Below are 19369 nucleotides of genomic sequence, written 5' to 3'. Positions count from 1 at the left end.
AGATTTTAAATCTTTAAAGCTTTCAGTGTTATGCGCTGAAATGCAACCGGATACAGCCACAAATTGTTGTTTGACGCTGCCAGGGTGACCGGGGTAACATCCGGGAGATGGAAAGGGAGTCTAGAGAATGGTCCCGCCCACTCTGCATTGCCATTGGACGAGCGGGCCTCTTTTTCTTCAACGTCTAACGTCATTCGTTCTCCTCACTGTCAATCAAGAACATCACAATAGGCGGCCTCCCTTTCAGTTTTTTTTCTGTTCTGTTATAATGGGGCCTTTGAGCCGCATAACATCGAAACAAAAGCGGTTGTCCGTGGCTCGAAAAAATAAGGTAACGTACTGGCCTGCGGAAACCGCAAAGGTGGTATAGAAATTTGCAGGCATCAACGGCATTTGCGAGTAAGTTAGTTCGTCGTGCTGCCTGTACCGGTTTTGCTAAACCAGCTAGCCACTAAACTAGAGTTAAAGCTCATTGTATTGATAGTTTCTGTCGGGTAACAGTGAAGAGACTGGGGAATCGGTCGCTTTTACCTCTAGGAGCATCTTCCTAGCTTGTGGCAGGGACATCAGCCAGGACTCTCTGATCCAGCTGTCCCTCCCTGCAGATCTCTGCTGATGCTGTCAAGGTAAGACGACAAAAAGGTGAACTGTTTTAAAAGTCAAAGCACCGAGTCCACTGGACTTTTGGATGCTGCACTTAGTAGTCGACTTTTGGCGAGAATAAGTTCCTTTGAAAAACATCCTTTGTTTTCTTTAAAGGCACTTTTGTGTTGTTTAGTCTAATTGTAAATAAACAATCATAAATAAACAACAGAAGTGATGGATAGATATAGATGGACCGACATAGGTAGATAGACAGGCAGATAGGTATCCAGTAGTATTATTTAATAATCATTTTTTAATATGTAGTTTTAAGTAAGGTGTTTTACTCTCACCTTTTACTCTAAAAAAAAAAAAAAAACTATATATATAAATAAGCATGTAAAAAAAAAAAAAAAAAAAAAAAAAAAATATATATATATATATATATATATATATATATATATATATATATATATAGAGGTTAAATGTTTACATACACCTAGGCCTGTCGCAATAATCAATATATCGACTTAACGCACAATATATGTACATGACCTGAATAATTTTTGGTGACGCAGTATATTGCCCAATATACTTACATAAAAATTAATGTCACCATATTTTTTGCAGTCCACTTGTGCCCGTGTCTTTTGCAGCTTCTCGTTCATAACGTGGTGTAGTTGGTGCTAATTAAAATTTAAAAAATGCTCCTACAAAAAAGTTTAATCTGTAGATATGGCTTGTTTAGGGATCTGTGCCTTCTTGCGTACAGTCATCTGACTGCTAAGTAGTGATTGAATTTTTCAGCAATAATGTACACCCTTAAATTACAGGGAAAAGAAAGTCCGGGAAAAATTTGTGGACAGAAAAATCTCCATACAAGTTATTAGTGAATTTTTCTTTTTTCCACTTGTTACTATGCACTTTTTCTTAGAAAATGTTTATTTGCTATTTATTCAAGTTTTTTAAAGGTATCTTATATTTTGATACTTAATTTCCATGATCTAGATATTCTTAAGAATTAAAAGTTTGTTGTCATTTGAAAGTCTGTTGGCCTTCTTGCATTATTATGCTTTTATATTATGATTATATATTCAGTGGCATAAAATGGTCTTAAAATGACAATATATCTGGGGCAATATATCGCACAACAAAAAGTTGTTATCGTGACAGGCCTATCATGCACCTTGCAGAATCTGCAAAATGTTAATTATTTTACCAAAATATGAGGGATCATGCAAAGTGCGTGTTATTTTTTATTTAGTACTGAACTGAATAAGATATTTCACATAAAATACATTTACATATAGTCCACAAGAGAAAGTAACAGCTGAATTTATAAAATGACCCCATTTAAAAGTTTACATACACTTGATTCTTAATACTCTGTTGTCACCTGGATGATACACAGCTGTATTTATTTTTTTTTTTGTGGTAATTGTTCATGAGTCCCTTGTTTGTCCTGAACAGTTAAACTGCCCGCTGTTCTTCAGAAAAATCTTTCAGGAATCAGGTCTCACAAAAACATTAAAGTGTCTTATTTAGCTTCAGAATTTCAGTTAATTTGATCAGGGTAAATGTCATTTGTTTTTGTCTTCTGGGAAACATGTAAGTGTCTTGTGTAGCTTCTGACGGGCAGTACTAAATGAAAAAAAATATGATATTTTGGGAACATAAGAAAAATGTACACATCTTCATTCTGTTCAAAAGTTTACACCCCTGGCTCTTAATGCATCGTGTTTTCTTCTGGAGCATCAGTGAGTGTTTGGACCTTCTGTAATAGTTGCATATGAGTCCCTCAGTTGTCCTCAGTGTGAAAAGATGGATCTCAAAATCATACATTCATTGTTGGAAACCCGAAGAATTTGTGGAACCTGAAGGATTTTTCTGAAGAACGGCAGGCAGTTTAACTGTTCAGGACAAACAAGGGACTCATGAAAAACACTCAAAAAAAAAAAAAAAAAAACACAGCTGTGGATCATTCAGGTAACAACACAGTATTTAGAATCAAGTGTATGTAAACTTTTAAATGGGGTCATTTTATAAATTTATCTATTAATTTATTTTGTGGACTATATGTAAATGTATTTTATGTGAAATATCTTACTCAGCTCAGTACTAAATAAAAAAAACCCCCACATTTTGTATGATTCTTCTTATTTTGGTTAAATAATTAACATTTTGCAGATTCTGTAAGGTGTATGTAAACTTTTGACCTTAACTTTTATATATATATATTTATAAACTAACACATTTATATATAAATAAACTATAGAAAAATAAACTAACACACATTTATATATTAACAACATTATCACACACCACAAAAATACAAAACCACTACCAGAATGAAAATTTTGTCATCATTTTCTCACCCTCCACTTATTCCAAACCTGTATGAGTTTCCATCTTCTGCTGAACACAAAAGAAGATATTCTGAAAAATGTTGCCATCCGAACAGCTGATGGGCACCATTGACTTCCATAGTATCTTCTTTTGTGTTCAACAGAAGAAAGAAACTCATACAGGTTTGGAACAAGTGGAGGGTGAAAAAACGATCAAAAAAACTTCACAATGCAATAAAACTGATCTCAAAAAATTTAGTAAGTATATATACAAAACATATATACTCATCAGACTATTTTTTTAATACAACTGTTCTTATTCTCCACAGCCCAAAGCTCCATGTATGATGTGTTCGTACTGTGACGGAGGTGACATCTCAGCCCTCACTCCTCCACATTGGCAGGGTTCATTGTTGTCTTATCCTGAGCCCTGTCCTTTGCAAAAATGACTGACAAGAGGAACCCACCGTTTTTCAATGATGACAATGTAGGCGTGGTGCACTACAAGCTGCCCTTCAGCGAGACCATGGAGCTGTTCATTGAGACTTTGACAGGGACCTGCTTCCAGCTGCGCGTCTCTCCGTTTGAACAGGTCGTCTCAGTCAAGGCCAAGATCCTGAGATTGGAGGGTATGTGTCCTCTCTTGACTCATTAGACAGCACACAGTGAATTCTCTGATGCAATAGATGACTTTACACTCGTTAGGTCTCATTTATTTTAAACTGCATTTTTCTTAAATAATTAGAACTATTATTCATGCTATTTTTTTAAAAGCTCATATTTAGTGAGGGATTATGTGGATAATTTGATAAAAAATGGTGAACATGTAGAACATCTAAAATATATGCATTCCCTTATACATATACAGACATTTCATATTATTGTCTTTCTAATTATTATGACTTATTCTAATGGTGGTGGTTATTGGTTGTCATGCATTACATTATAAACACAAATTCCATTTATCTCAAACAATCTAACCATTACAGTCCTCATCTATGTTAGGCTAAAAGTTAACAATGATGCATTGTAATAATAAATGCACCTTAATTACTCTGTGCAGATTGGATAGTGATTTAGAACAATTCTAATGAGACCATAAATATCCATCATTAGTTTTGTAGATGGCTTTATTCCCAGAAGTCCAGGTCTGATGTTTTCATTCTGATTTAGAGCGTTAAAAGAAATTGAGTCATTTATTAACAACTGGCACGCTCAGTAATTGGACTTGTGTAACAGATCTGCTCTGTCTACAGTTACAGATAAAACATGTGCTTACCAGTTTAACACATGAGCAATCTAAATAGGAGAAGAGAATAAATTGCTTCTCTTCCTCACTCTGAAAGCTGCCATTGTTATTACTCAGCAGCTAAAATCGCTGCTCCTTTAAAGCAACCATCATGTGGCATGGTTGAAAGACTGAAAACAGCTTTGTTAGGAAGAGAAATGTTAGTATTCTTTGAATGAACAGGTTTTTATTTGTTTTGGGGGCACACCTATATGTAGTGTGTCTATCGTGACTTGCACATGAGCAAACATCGGGCTGAAAATTAGGACTGAGGGCGCTTCATTTGTGAGTCTGATTGATGCAGCGCACTCCATTGATAAGTGTGAAATGAATGAGACAGGAAAAGCATTAGCTGAAAACACAGATGGGATGTTGTCAGTCCAGACGGCTGTTGCATACATCACTGGGGTCTTTAAATGTGCCAGTCTCAAGTGCAGACGGTTTCCCCCCAGGAACATTTTGATGTGTTAGACAGCACCAGTTTCACCAGGAGTTAGCTTTATTAAAGATGAGTTCATTCACCCTGTGGATTACAGGTGAGGAATGAGCTAGTTTCGGTTGATCTATTGGGGTTAATCTTAGATTCTCAGATACACTTCGCATCTGTAGCCGAAAGAAATACGAGGTGGATATGTAGAGGAATTCCACATTTCAGTATTGACTGAATTTACGCACATGGAGGCTTTATAGTTTAAAAATCAAGACTAGGTCTGACCACCTCACACTGTTGTCACACTCCTCGCTGATCCTTTCTGGAAAACTACCCCTTCTGGGAACGGACACCAGTTTTGTGTTGCATGGGTGCGTTCTGGTGTCTTATTGCACTTTACACCTGATAAAGGTACATCTATTCGCCAGAGCAAACACTTGAAAAATTTAAGCCGTAGACTTATCTTTATGTCCAAGTGGAATGTTTGCATTAATGGTCCTAAGAACGAACAACTATAATAACCATAAAAAAGGTTGTCATCTAGCAATTTCAAACATTTTAGGTGTTTCTTGTGTTGCTCACTGCTAGATGAACAGTTGAAGTTGAAATGATTGTTGGTTTATTTGGTGTACACAGGGGGGCATATCTGAGTCATGTTTGTCCTGATCTGCTCCTATGCATTTTTACAGATTTGATTCTTTTAAGTTTATTCATGGTTAAATGTTCCTTGAAGTTTGTGGTTAAATAACCTGATTATTTGTGTTTGGAATTAAATATTTCTGTCCGGCAGGGAGCATGGTCATCTAAACGGGATTCTTTCTAATTGGTCAGATGTAATGAACCTTTGGTTGAAGAACATCAACATTCATCATTCCTATAAGAGTTTTTATATATATTTTTGAGAGAAAGAAATTAATATAAATGTTTTTACTGTGTGTGAAAGTTATGAATGTCACTGGGCATTGATTTTTACTGCTCATAAGATGTCAACGGCCAGGTGTTATTTTCTCTGTGTTTTCTGTACTCTTTCTATTTCCCTTCAATGATTGCAGTTCAGAAACATTCCATTTGGTCAACCATTAACTGCGGTCAGATGTTGGTCTCACGCTCCGGTTATTCTACAGTTACTCTTTTGTTTGTTCTTTTGTCTGAAATGCTTTTAAATGCCATTATTGCTTTGACTCACCCTGCGCATGTAGCTGAATGTTTATTATAGTTTACATTATAAAAAGATTGTTGTATATACTAATTTCATGATATATTCATTCACAGGCATCCCGGTCTCTCAGCAGCATTTGATATGGAATGGGATGGAGCTTGAAGATGAGTACTGCTTACATGATTACAGGTGAGTTTTCAGTCTGTTTTTCAGCTTTACAAAACAGGATCCAGCAAGTTATATTACAGGAAGTATGCTCAACTACCACATTATGTTGCTCTAGTCTAAAAGCTTTCTTTCTTTTGTGGAACAGAAACTGAGATGTTTTGCTCTATGTCCAAGCTGTATTTTTTCTTCAATAAAATAAAAGCATGTTTTGACCAGGGGCTCATCAGCAGCATAAAAGTATCATAAAAGTAGTCTATATGACTTGTGCTCTAAATTGGACATCTTCTGAAGCCATACGATAGCTATGGCTAGAGTAAATAATGACAGCGTTTGCATTTTGGGTGAGCTATTACTTTAAATGCAACCACTTCTCTCAAGAGCAGGCTGGCTCAGTCTGGAGGTCACAGATGGTGGATTTGTCATAAATTCTTGTCAGTTATTATATTCCACATGGAGGCTTTCTGGGAAGATATTGTGGGGCTGGATGGCACTTATTGTGCTTCACATGTTAAGAGAAGCAAATATTTATGAAGGCAGAACTGTATAGACTGTAGTGGTTTTGAGTTTTCCTATGGTTGTGTTTTCAGCATCACAGAGGGCTGCACTCTAAAGCTGGTGCTCGCCATGAGAGGAGGGCCTGTAAACACCAGACGAGGTGCGTTTCCACCAGCGACTGGGATTTTCAGTTTAAAGTGTTAACCCTTTCATTCTGAACCCCAGGTTAATGTAATCCTGGCTTATCTCGGCCCTTATTTTACACTGCTCAAGACCAACGTGAATGGGCAATATGCTAATGTTTCATGTTGACTTCAACATGATGAAACGGCCTGGGATTCGTTTAAAAAAACACTCATTTCAATGATTCAGTGTCCAATCTTTCTTTTGAGAGACAATAACTTTATACACGGTGCACTTTCAGATTTAAAACTTGCCAGGATGAATTCATTCACTTAGAGCTGTGTTACACACTGCATGAAAGGTCATTAAAAAAAAAAATAATAGGGGTGCTTTAACTCTATAAAGCTATAGGTATTATATTGGATACATGGTTTTCTAAGGCATCTGCATCATTAACATGATTGATACTTTTGCCAAAAAACTCTCTACCACCTGGTGTGTTATTTATGCTTCTCAGGAAGTAGGACTTTAAAAGTAAAAAAAAAATTGTGATGGAAGTACCGACAGATAATTTATTTCATAGTGAAATGATTATGGAAAAAAAATAATCGTAGGTGCAGGACTTGGTTCAGTGCATCAGTTGTTGGTTTGATGGAGGCAGATCTGAATGCGGTGGGGTTTAGGTGAACTAAAGTCTGGCATATGTCACCAGAGACAAGTTTGTTGGAGGATCAATTTTAATTAAATTATGCAAAATGAAAAAAATGTTGGTGATTCAAAAAAAAAAAAAAAAAATATATATATATATATATATATATATATATATTTATACAGGTCCTTCTCAAGAAATTAGCATATTGTGAAAAAGTTCATTATTTTCCATAATGTAATCATAAAAATTAAACTTTCATATATTTTAGATTCATTGCACACCAACTGAAATATTTCAGGTCTTTTATTGTTTTAATACTGATGATTTTGGCATACAGCTCATGAAAACCCAAAATTCCTATCTCAAAAAATTAGCATATTTCATCCGACCAATAAAAGAAAAGGGTTTTTAATACAAAAAAAGTCAACCTTCAAATAATTATGTTCAGTTATGCACTCAATACTTGGTCGGGAATCCTTTTGCTTCAATGCGGCGTGGCATGGAGGCAATCAGCCTGTGGCACTGCTGAGGTGTTATGGAGGCCCAGGATGCTTCGATAGCGGCCTTAAGCTCATCCAGAGTGTTGGGTCTTGCGTCTCTCAACTTTCTCTTCACAATATCCCACAGATTCTCTATGGGGTTCAGGTGAGGAGACTTGGCAGGCCAATTGAGCACAGTAATACCATGGTCAGTAAACCATTTACCAGTGGTTTTGGCACTGTGAGCAGGTGCCAGGTCGTGCTGAAAAACGAAATCTTCATCTCCATAAAGCTTTTCAGCAGATGGAAGCATGAAGTGCTCCAAAATCTCCTGATAGCTAGCTGCATTGACCCTGCCCTTGATAAAAACACAGTGGACCAACACCAGCAGCTGACATGGCACCCAAGACCATCACTGACTGTGGGTACTTGACACTGGACTTCAGGCATTTTGGCATTTTCCTTCTCCCCAGTCTTCCTCCAGACTCTGGCACCTTGATTTCCGAATGACATGCAAAATTTGCTTTCATCCGAAAAAAGTACTTTGGACCACTGAGCAACAGGCCAGTGCTGCTTCTCTGTAGCCCAGGTCAGGCGCTTCTGCCGCTGTTTCTGGTTCAAAAGCACACGCCTGTGCACGGTGGCTCTGGATGTTTCTACTCCAGACTCAGTCCACTGCTTCCGCAGGTCCCCCAAGGTCTGGAATCGGTCCTTCTCCACAATCTTCCTCAGGGTCCGGTCACCTCTTCTCGTTGTGCAGCGTTTTTTTTGCCACACTTTTTCCTTCCCACAGACTTCCCACTGAGGTGCCTTGATACAGCACTCTGGGAACAGCCTATTCGTTCAGAAATTTCTTTCTGTCTTACCCTCTCGCTTGAGGGTGTCAATGATGGCCTTCTGGGTTAACCTCTTACCCATGATTGCGGTTTTGAGTAATGAACCAGGCTGGGAGATTTTAAAAAGCCTCAGGAATCTTTTGCAGGTGTTTAGAGTTAATTAGTTGATTCAGATGATTAGGTTAATAGCTCGTTTAGAGAACCTTTTCATGATATGCTAATTTTTTGAGATAGGAATTTTGGGTTTTCATGAGCTGTATGCCAAAATCATCAGTATTAAAACAATAAAAGACCTGAAATATTTCAGTTGGGGTGCAATGAATCTAAAATATATGAAAGTTTAATTTTTATCATTACATTATGGAAAATAATGAACTTTTTCACAATATGCTAATTTTTTGAGAAGGACCTGTATATACATGCATGGATACACTGTTCACAATATTTTGATAATAAATATTAAAATAGACATTTCCAATAGAATTTTCACTTCATGTTGAAGGCAGTATAATTTCCAAAATGTCTGTCTCCATGTTACAATATTTATTTATATTTGTAACATATTTTAATATGTTTAAATTATTTATTTATAAATTTAGCTTGTTTCACCCTTTGTTGGCATTGAAACTCTGCCTCAAAGAAAAATTAAAAGTTTCCTTTGTCAACAACAATAACAAAAAAAGATTTTAATAAATAATGAATGCGTTGATTCAAAGATTGTAAATGTATGGGACAATACATTTTTTAACAAAAAAGACCACAAAGCCTGATATGTCTAATGTGGTACATCAAAACACATATGCCAAATATATTTAGTATGTTTAATGTAATAAATATGTTCATAAATAAATTTTTTCTGATTTTCTATTGTTTTTCTAATGACTATATTTCTTGTCAGTCTTTAAAGAGTTACATTTTGGAAATCTATTACAAATATAATACAGTCTGTTCAACACTCCAGTTAATGTGCTTGCCATCACTCTTCAGCACTGAACGAAATGCCGCAATGAAATGCAGCACTTAAAAGTTGCTTCTACTGTACAAACCATGTAAATATTTAATTAGAGAGTTTATGATTGGCTGTGGAAATTCTTGACTAGTGCTACTGCAGTACTGAGTTGCAGCAGTTCAGTACAAACTGAATTTGTTGCAGCTTTCTTATCCTTCCTATGTGCCATTGTCAAAGGTTTTAAGGTCAAGAAAAAAAAAAGTTGCTCATTACCATTCCAGGAAGTGCGCAGGCACACAGTTAGTTACCAGTCTGATATTGATTAGTATGACCTGCATCCTGTTTCTTCTCGTTACCTGCAGTGACAGTGACGGATGACTCTGTGAGGGATATCGCTGACTGCCTTGATGCAGGGAGAGAGGAGATGTGGGAAAAATCTCTACCTAATAAACAGGTCACCTTCCTGGTGTACCGTGAGGGAGATCAGCTCAATTTCTTCCGAGTGGTGGATAGAGGAGATGGAACTCTCACACCTGTGTCTGAATCATTGAGGTCAGTTCAAAGAAGAGAAAATACTTGCCAAGAGGAACAGTTCCGTTCACACTGCACTCTGGTTCCCTTTTTTAGACAGAAGCAGATGTTTCAGAACTACAGTTTTCATGTGTCATGTTGTTTTACTAATGAAGATATGCATCAGCATTTACTGGCAAACTTGACAGTCTGTAACATCTGCATCATTAGCATCACCAAGTCAGAAAAAAAAAATGATTTCCATAAGTTATGTAAATCACAAATCATTTGCCTTTGACATGATATAACCATAAAAACACTAATACTTTAATAACACTGTTAAATGTAATCTTAAATCTCAAAATGAATATGCATTTAAATGGAATTCCAAAGATAATTGTAAAATAATTGTAACAGAAGTTTCTGCTTAAACAAATAGACCAATATTTTTAATTAAGTAAATATTTATTGAGAAATATACGTATCATTTTCAGCTAGTTGATAAAATAGGCAAAAGAAATTCCCAAAGACATATCTAAGCACCAGAATATCTGAGATCTAACCATAAGAATCACCAATAATTTAATAACACTGTTAAATGTAAATTTTAGGAAATCTTAAAACAAATATGCATTTGTCGTATTGTACATTACGGTGTTGTGCTGCATAAATCCACTTGTAGAATTTAAAACAAGTGATTTTAGTTTTTCATTTTTAATTTATTTAGACAAAAGTATAAATATAGTATATTTTAAAACTTTAATCATTACTATCAGCGAACAGAATTCCAAAAAATTAATTTTCATTAATGTTTCTGCAAAAACAATCTGCTAAAACAAACAGACCAATGTTTTGAAATAAAAAAAAATATTTTTTTAAAGAAATTGGATGTAAAATTGTCACCAAGTTGATCACACGGGCAGCAAAAAACCCAAAGACGTTGAAGGAGTGATCTGATCCATATCTCAGAAGCAGAATATCAGATACTTGTGTCATTTACATTTACATTTAATCATTTTGCAGATACTTTTATCCAAAGAGACTTACAATTGGGGGATACATAAAGCGATTCTTCTTCTGACAGTCAGCATTCACCCAGAACACCATAGAAACCACATAGCAACAGACTGAAAACATTCAGAACACCTTAGCAACCATATAGTAACATCATTGCACCCACCAACAACACTCTACTGACAGTTTTTCCATAAATTGTTAAATCTAAGTATGTTTGCAAATCCATTTTGACACAGAAATGACACACCTCACCTTTCTAATATTTAGATTTCCTGATGTGTTGTTAGCTGTCACTGTGACACATTCAGCTTTTCATAGGAATGCAATCTCTGTGAGCCATCATCAGAATGCTTTACATAGAAAATGGAACTAATAAGAGCTTCTTTTTTTTATCATTTGGGGAACCTGCAGTGCTGTAATCAGCTGGTTTTGCTTCTTTAACCACAGTGCATGGTTGGGTAAAACCTAATAATAAACCCCTGAGCCTTTCCAACAGCTGAGAGATGTTTCATAAAACTCTACTCATTGAATTTAAATATCCTAAATGCCATTTATTCAGTGCATGAGGAAATTGAACAGCACTATTAAGCACAAATAATCGAAGAGTTCATCCATGCATGTGTTTCAGTGGCACCTCTTTACACAATGTGTACACGGAGGAGGAGGAGGAAACAGAGAGTGGATCTTCAGAACAGCAGACGCTGGAGAACTCCATCACAATGAGCAAGATGAAGCTGCTCAAGGCCAAGATGGAGAATATGAACCTTAACAAAAAGGTACAACAGAATAGGTGGATTAGACATGCTCTTTAATCTTTTTTTGTTCCTCCTCCACATATTCTAACAAAATCATCTGAAGTGCATGAACGTCCTTACTGTCAAACACATCTGATTAAATTTGACAGTGGAGCGGTATGGAAGTGCGCACAGTTCTCCACCCACTCTGACTGATTAACTCCCACACCAATATCCCCAATTAACGATTAACTGGCACAGTAATAACTACAAGCTCAGCAGATTAGCACATGAAGTTAATTATTCACACTCTAATTATTCACACTCAACTATGCATAGTTGTCAGTAGACATGTCTTATTGGACTTATTGGATCTAGGAAGCCATTGCTGTTATTGCTTACACTACTATCTTATTTAAGAAGTTTGCATGCTTATGCTTAAACCTGTTAGGAGGTGTAACGTGAAGCACAGTTTACGAGCATCATCGCAACTTGACACATTATACAACGGATGTACCATATTTTATTTTACAATAGCTTTTTCAAATGTGACTAAATGTGTGTACAATATGAATCCTGAGCTATCCATATTAATAATAATTCACTGATATCAATTCATACAATTGATTTTAGTTTTTAGTGTTTTATTTTTTATTTATTTTTATGAAAGTATAAATATGATCAATTTTCTGTATTGGCCAAAACTTTAATGTTGTTGCATCTCTAAAACAGTTAAATTGCTTGGAAATAATGTCTTTAAATGAGTTATATTTTTCTGTGACTCGTACCGCTATATAAGATTTGGTCATATCGCCCATTCCTGATCACAAAGGATCTTCTCTGTTTATTGTGTAAGATATGCATGCGATTTGTTTTTTCTTGTGTCTTTGTCAGCCCAAGAAGACTGCTAAATTAAAAGTCAGACCTCCAGTGGGTCCGCGGCCCTGCAGCGGTTCGCTTGGCTCTGCCCGACACCATCGAATGTTTCGTGTCCTTCCTCAGATTGGCCACGCTTCTCCAACACATCTACCTCCAATCGGTGATCAGCAGCAACCTGCAGTTTCATCCCCTGCTGCTGGCTCCTCCCACCAAGCATTCACATCTCTCTCGAGTCCCTCTTCCTCAAGCCACGCTCATCCTTCCTCTGGAGCTTCTGGTGTATATATGCTCCAGGCTGAGGAACCATGGGATAATCCAGTGCCAAGGAAGATCAGACTCCCTCCTAAAGTGTCCAGGCTGGATATGAGAAGGCCTAAAGTTGTGCGAGACTGTGTGTACCCACCTGTATCACTTCTGTCCAGTTCTGGAGTTCAAGATGAGGTTGATCTCCAGAGTGACAGATTAACAATAGCCGAGAACTCAGCAGTGATGGAGCCGTCCAAATCTGTACACTTCAGTCTTCCTGAGCCCCTGAGTCTGGACGTATCCACTCAGCGAGAGCGAGGTTTGAGCTCTATAACTCTCCCGGAACCCAACACCACAGCTCCTCTTCTTTCCCAAGCCATCAGCACGAACTGGCTGGCGTCCCAATCTGACCCTCTCGCACCTCCTCACATACCGCAGCACTTTGAGTTCACGGGTTCCTCCAGTCCAGCTCAAGCGCTCCTCAGAACTAGCAACAGCCCATCGCTTCCAGCCAGCTCCCCGTCACGGACCACATCTGTATGTGGGCTCAAAGTGGACAAGCATTCAGAGGTGATTTCCAAAAGCGAGGCCCGAGACATTACGAAGATGGCTAATAAAGCGGCTAAAGAGCCATTGGGTTCGGTGAGCAACGCAAAGCTCCTGGCCTCCCTTGCAGGCGGTGGTGGTCAAGAGGCCCTTGCCGGGCCCTTTGCGCTGGGCAGGTTATGTGCTACAGCCGCCCCCCTACCAACCAACATCCATCTGTTGCAGGAAGACCTGCTGAGGAGGATGTCCCCCCTACAGAGGACAGCTGGCCACACAGTGAGTTTGTAACCTTGACTTATGCTGCTGCTTTTTCATATCTCACCGTTTGTACAGCTTCAAAAACCGGATGTTCATTTGATCTCAGCGGGCTACAAGGAGAAACCGTATTTGCTTTAACTCAATATGAAATGCGGATACTGTCGTGCAAATTAGTGCTACTACTAGAGTGTATTTCCTGTCACAAAACGATGCTTGCTGCACATTATACACTGTACAAGACAGATTACAAGTGCGATTCATTAGATTTGGCATTTCAGCTAATGAGAATAGTGTTGTGGCAATCTCATGAATGCTTTATCATGCAAAATCTTGTCGTTGCAGCCATCAAGCTCATCAAGCGGCCTCTCCAGTTCAATAAAGAGATTAGGTGAGTGGCTTGACATAAACAGCGTGAAATTAACCATTAAAAACACCATCTCACAGTGCTGGCCCATATCACAGAGAAACTTTTTTGTTATTGAGAGTGGTATCACAGATTCCACAAGATATTAAGCAACTGTTTTCAACATTGATAATAAACAGATGTTTCTGGAGCACCAAATAATCATATTAGAATGATTTCTGAAGGATCATGTGACATTAAAGCTCCTGTTAAAAATTAATCTTTGCATCACAGAAATAAATTACATTTTACAATATTTTACTAAATTAAAATAGAAGTGGCTATTTCACAATATTACTATTTTACTGTATTTTTGATCAAATAAATGCAGTTTTGTGACTGTAAGAGACTTTTTTTCAAAAGCATGAAAAAATCCCAAATGTATTTGTGTTGATTCTGCTTTTAATATAAAATTAAGCAACATTGTGATTTTACTTTGTTCTTCAAGTTTATTAAAGAGCAGGTCATTAGAATAATTTTATGATATTTGAGACTGTATGAGAGCAGTGAAATAGAGAGGTTTTAGTATCATTGCTGATTTAAACATCTGTAGCACCAATGGCATTAGGGTTGGTAAAGAACTGTCCATTTTCATTTAATTGATTCCCAGTTAATTTGCTTCATCAATCAGAAAGGTTCACAGAGACGTCTCTCTATGCCTTTACTAATGTGTATTGCTATATTGGTGCATATAAATGAAAATATTACTTTTTTCCAATTTTGATTCTGTAGTGAACAGCTATATGCAAAACAAGTACTGCATATTTTATTTTTTACATTAAACATTTTGAATCCAACTGAGTAATGGTGCCAAAATGATGGTTCCTTTTATGCCACCATTTATGCCACTTCAGTACAAATACAGGTTTGCCAAACACTGGTCGAGTAATTTGTATGACCAATACTGCATATAAGTTTACAAAATATTTTCCAGGAGGTCAGTTTGAGGGTTGAGGACTGCAGGGCTGCTCTGCACTGTCTTACAGAAAGAGTTGCATTTTAAATGAAATTTAAATGAAATTCAAATTTAAGATATTCACTGTCATACAGAGAATAACTGCTGACTGAAACCAAGAAAAGGGAAATGATCCGCATCGCATCTCAGACAAATATTTACATGATCACATGTTCACAAAAACATGCATGCAAAATAACACACAAAATAGAAGCAGATCTTCACTCAGACTCAGTTTGATGCGTAGAGAGACTTCCTGCATGATTGTGCGCTTAAGAGCCTGGATGATGGTTTTGCAACAGGTGGTCCTGATACATTTGGGAAGTGTTCCCTGACAGCGTTTCAGAGCGACTGAATGTTCTGTCACAGCTGAGATTGTCACTGGCTTGAAAATGCAACAGTGATGGCAAATAACAGAATAGATAGACCAGCAAGTACATGACTGGAAATCCAATCTCGTGCCCCAGTGCTTGCCATTTTTTGTCACAAAGTGTGTCTCTTCCTTGCTCCTTATCGCTGTGACTTGTGTAGAAATAAACAGGAAGGTTTCAAAGTACACAAGTAGTTTTTCTTTTGAATCTGTATTTTATAGTTGTTGTCATTGTCTCTCTTGATTTATTCCTGTGATTGTCTGTGTATATGTGGACATGTTGGTTTAGGCACTCCAACACATCACTTGCCCCCTGTGAAGGTTCCCACTGGAACAAAGAAAAAGAGTTCAAAGCACTGCTTCCTGTGTGGGAAGAAGACCGGGTTGGCCACCAGCTATGAATGCAGGTACAGTGTGGATCCCTCAGTATGAGTTTTTCGTTATTTTACAACAAGGGAAGTTAATGTATAGCTGTAATCTTAAAGGGAAGTGTGCACTTCATTTTGTGCTCCAACAGAGCTATTTCTGTTTGGGGGTGACAGTAGTTCTCATATATGTCATGTGCCATTGCTGATAACACCATCTGTGACTTTCTTCAGTTTCTCGGTATGTTGTCTTGAAGCTTTGATCAAGGCAAAGGCTTATATGATGCATCTTTGAAAAGGACTGAAAAGAACACTGTGCCTATTATTCTCTACTGTGCCTTATATAATCCTTCCAGCTAGACTGATACCAGATAGTATACAATAGTATGATACAAACCATAAACACTGATAAGGACACATCCCCCAATATTTATATTGGCCAATATGAGTTTTATGGTTTATTCTTTAATTATTACATTTGATTCCTCTAATATATAGTCATATGTTTGGCTCATAGCTTAAATTGTTTGTTTGATTTTTCTTTCTTACACTGAGGGTATTAACGTTGGGTGGAGAGCCCTTTTAGGGATTTTAGAATGTTTTGTTTAGAATGTTTTAAATGAGTTTGGAATGACTTGTTACTTTTCCTGCGGTTAATATTAGTCAGATATCTGTGATTTAAAAGTAGTCTCAAAAATTATATATTATTGATCTCTTTGCAGATTGTTAGTCTATATAATATAATCTATTTAATTTAATTTGGTTAATTTTTATTCTTGCTGAGCAAAAGCCTAAATAGCACATCTATTTTTATCATTAGTAATATTAAAGGCTCATTCACACCAATTATGATGACTAAACTATGAATTCCACAGCACAACTATAGTGATAATGACATAGAGGAACAATATCATTGGAATCACTTTCAGAACATTTTTTTTTTCAGCTTATGAATGATAAAAACAAAGATAGCCAATGGAATTTACAATTTAAAGTGCTTGAGTAATTTGCGGCAGATGACAACACTGCAGCATGTTTTTATAATAAATAATATCATCTGTTGGTTTGGATGCTTAGATAGTTATGTTTATAATTATCGTTTTTGGTGTGATTGGGCCTTAAGAAATTATTCTTAAATAGCAAATCAGCATAATGATGCTGCCATCACAAGAATAAATTAGATTTTAAAACAGATATTTTAAAGTGTAATAATATTTCACCATATTATATATTTTTGATCAAATAAATGCAGTCTTGGTGAACATAAGAGTATCCTTTCAAAAACATTATAGCATGTATTTGGCTAATTGTGCCAAGAAGATTATTTATTGTTCCTAAGTTATTCTGGAGGCTGTAATTGTACAACTACTTTAAAAAAATATTTTTGTCAGTCACTTTTATTATATCAGTTTCACAAGAAAAATAAGCCATGGTGTAAACAAAATGCATCTGTGCATCCATTTGGTCTCGCTGTGAGCTTTTTTCTGTATAGTTTTCTAATAGTTTTAGTTCCATACTGAAAATCAATGGACATCCAGATGAATTCCAAACACCATCCATTTATTCATTTCGGAGGAAGCGATATCAGAAGTGCACTTTCACTCACATAGCTTAGAGGAAACATTGGTTAGACTGCTGTTCGATTACTGCCATTCTCATAAAGATATCTGTTTATTTTTGTGTAAGGTGTGGCAAGATCTTCTGTTCCATGCACCGCTACTCCGAGACGCACGACTGTACGTATGACTACAAAAGCGCAGGCCGACGCTTTCTACAGGAGGCCAACCCCATCATAAGTGCACCAAAGCTGCCCAAAATATGAAGGCACTGCATGGGTGAGAGAAAAAAAGGCATGATATCCATCAACTATTAAAAAGAGAGAAAACCTTGATCACCAACGTGTGCTTTTATCACCATGTTTGCTTAAAAATATAGTAGTGAAAAAAAAAGGAAAAACAGTGCTCACTCATTAGCCGTTGCCTTGGAAAACATACCTTTGTCTGCTGTCTATAAATTACTTCATAAAAAAAAAACCTGCATGTAAATAGTTTCTAAAACCGTTTATATAATGCAAATAAGCTTTTAAACACTTTTAAATGAGCAAAATACACAACTACGCATATCTATTAACATGTTTCTCTGTGTTTTGTTTTTTGAAATAGAACCAACAATCACTTTTCATGACAAGTCTTGCAGAGATGCACTTTAGTAATGCTGAATATCTCTTGCGGAGATTGGTGTCTGTACGGGTGGGTGGAGGACGGGGGGGACGGTGTGCTTGAACTATGTGCTGTTTGTCTTTTGTAAGTTACCTATTAGAACTTTCTTATATTTCTCACACAATACTCCTCTTCTCTGTCCAGTATCACTCTACCGAACACTTCTCATCATGAAAAATGGCAAGCATTGCACACTCGTGTTGTAACAAGACTGTTTAACCTTAGTTCACTTTGAGAATGAAGTATATAGGCTCTGTCAGCCGTACACACTACACTATGCAGTTTGACCATGTAGCATTCTAAAGCAACTTTACAAGGGCTTGGCATGATAAGATGTGAACAACTGACTGGTTGCCATAACGAACGATCCTTTTTGTACCTTAGTATTTAAAAAGCTTAATTGTCAGGTGCTGAGCCTAATAAAATATCGTTGTTTCCTTTGATTTTTTTCTTCACTGTCTTGTACTGTATTCTGTTGTTTTTACTGTATCTTTCACACCTTTTTAACATCGCATTGGGGTGTTTTATGGACTGCTGTTTGGGATTCCAGGTACTGGAATGAGTATATTCATAGTCTTGTCTTTACATGTTTCCCCCCCTCATTTGACAAAATTGTAATCCTGTGTCTAGCATGAACCCATTTAGTGAGTATGTCCACCGCTGAATAACTTTGTGTTATTAGTACAGACTTTTTTCTTAAAATAATATCAAAGAAATAGTTAACAATTTCAGGATTCGTCCTAAATTAAAAAGACTAGTTTGTGCAAGAATGGTTCACGCAGTGCTAAATGAAAGGAAACCGGCATCGCTCAATGTACTGCACTGAATGTAAGATTAGTTCTGTGTATGTATCTTTTAAGACAAGAAAATCAAGAAAAACTTGTTTAAACATTTGATGACACATCCACACACCAAAAAAAAAACCTCATTGATTGTAGAGTCCAGACTGTTGTACTTTATTCATGCTTGAAGAATTCATAACCAGGTAATTCATAAGTGTGTTATGTAACAATTAATCAAAGCATGTTTAGACAATGCTCTGGGCACAGAATGTGCAGATAAAACGTGTAAACCCTTTCAAAGCATGACACAGCCTTTAGCTGTTCTCTATCATGACACATAAGATCATCATCTGTTGTGTTCCTCCAAATAATACGAGGAGGAGCAGGGCACATCAAGCCCATCCCTGCGAAATCTGGCTCTTATATTGTCTTTAACCACTATGACAGTGATTAGAAAAGAGAATCTTTAAATTCTGATCATTTAAAAACAAACAAAAACACTAAACAAAACGTGAACACGCACCACTGTAACTAATGAAATGACTGTATGGACACATGAGTCTCAAACCATTAGATTGA

At 36.8% G+C, this 19369-nt stretch overlaps 1 protein-coding gene across 3 annotated transcripts in view; it reads left to right on the top strand.

The window, feature by feature from the left end:
- Positions 1-209: 209 nt before the first annotated feature.
- Positions 210-19369, top strand: part of LOC109049815 (AN1-type zinc finger protein 4-like) — a 38801-nt gene continuing 19641 nt past the window's right edge. Inside the window, exons 1-11 of one of the 3 annotated variants that reach the window (XM_042768643.1) lie at positions 210-626; positions 3257-3556; positions 5918-5993; positions 6560-6627; positions 9869-10058; positions 11662-11809; positions 12662-13714; positions 14039-14084; positions 15714-15831; positions 17476-17624; positions 17952-18451. In XM_042768643.1, coding sequence (XP_042624577.1) covers positions 3373-3556; positions 5918-5993; positions 6560-6627; positions 9869-10058; positions 11662-11809; positions 12662-13714; positions 14039-14084; positions 15714-15831; positions 17476-17611 — 2019 coding nt within the window. In that variant the 5' untranslated portion in view covers positions 210-626; positions 3257-3372 and the 3' untranslated portion in view covers positions 17612-17624; positions 17952-18451. Of the gene's footprint in view, positions 627-3256; positions 3557-5917; positions 5994-6559; positions 6628-9868; positions 10059-11661; positions 11810-12661; positions 13715-14038; positions 14085-15713; positions 15832-17475; positions 18452-19369 lie in introns of those variants that run through there. The other 2 variants (XM_042768642.1, XM_042768640.1) reach the window with 2 other exon arrangements.

Source organism: Cyprinus carpio, chromosome A13 (genome assembly GCF_018340385.1).
Source record: "Cyprinus carpio isolate SPL01 chromosome A13, ASM1834038v1, whole genome shotgun sequence".
Lineage (NCBI taxonomy): Eukaryota > Metazoa > Chordata > Actinopteri > Cypriniformes > Cyprinidae > Cyprinus > Cyprinus carpio.
The sequence above is the reverse complement of the archived record's forward strand: the minus strand, read 5'-3'. Positions and strand labels throughout refer to the sequence as shown.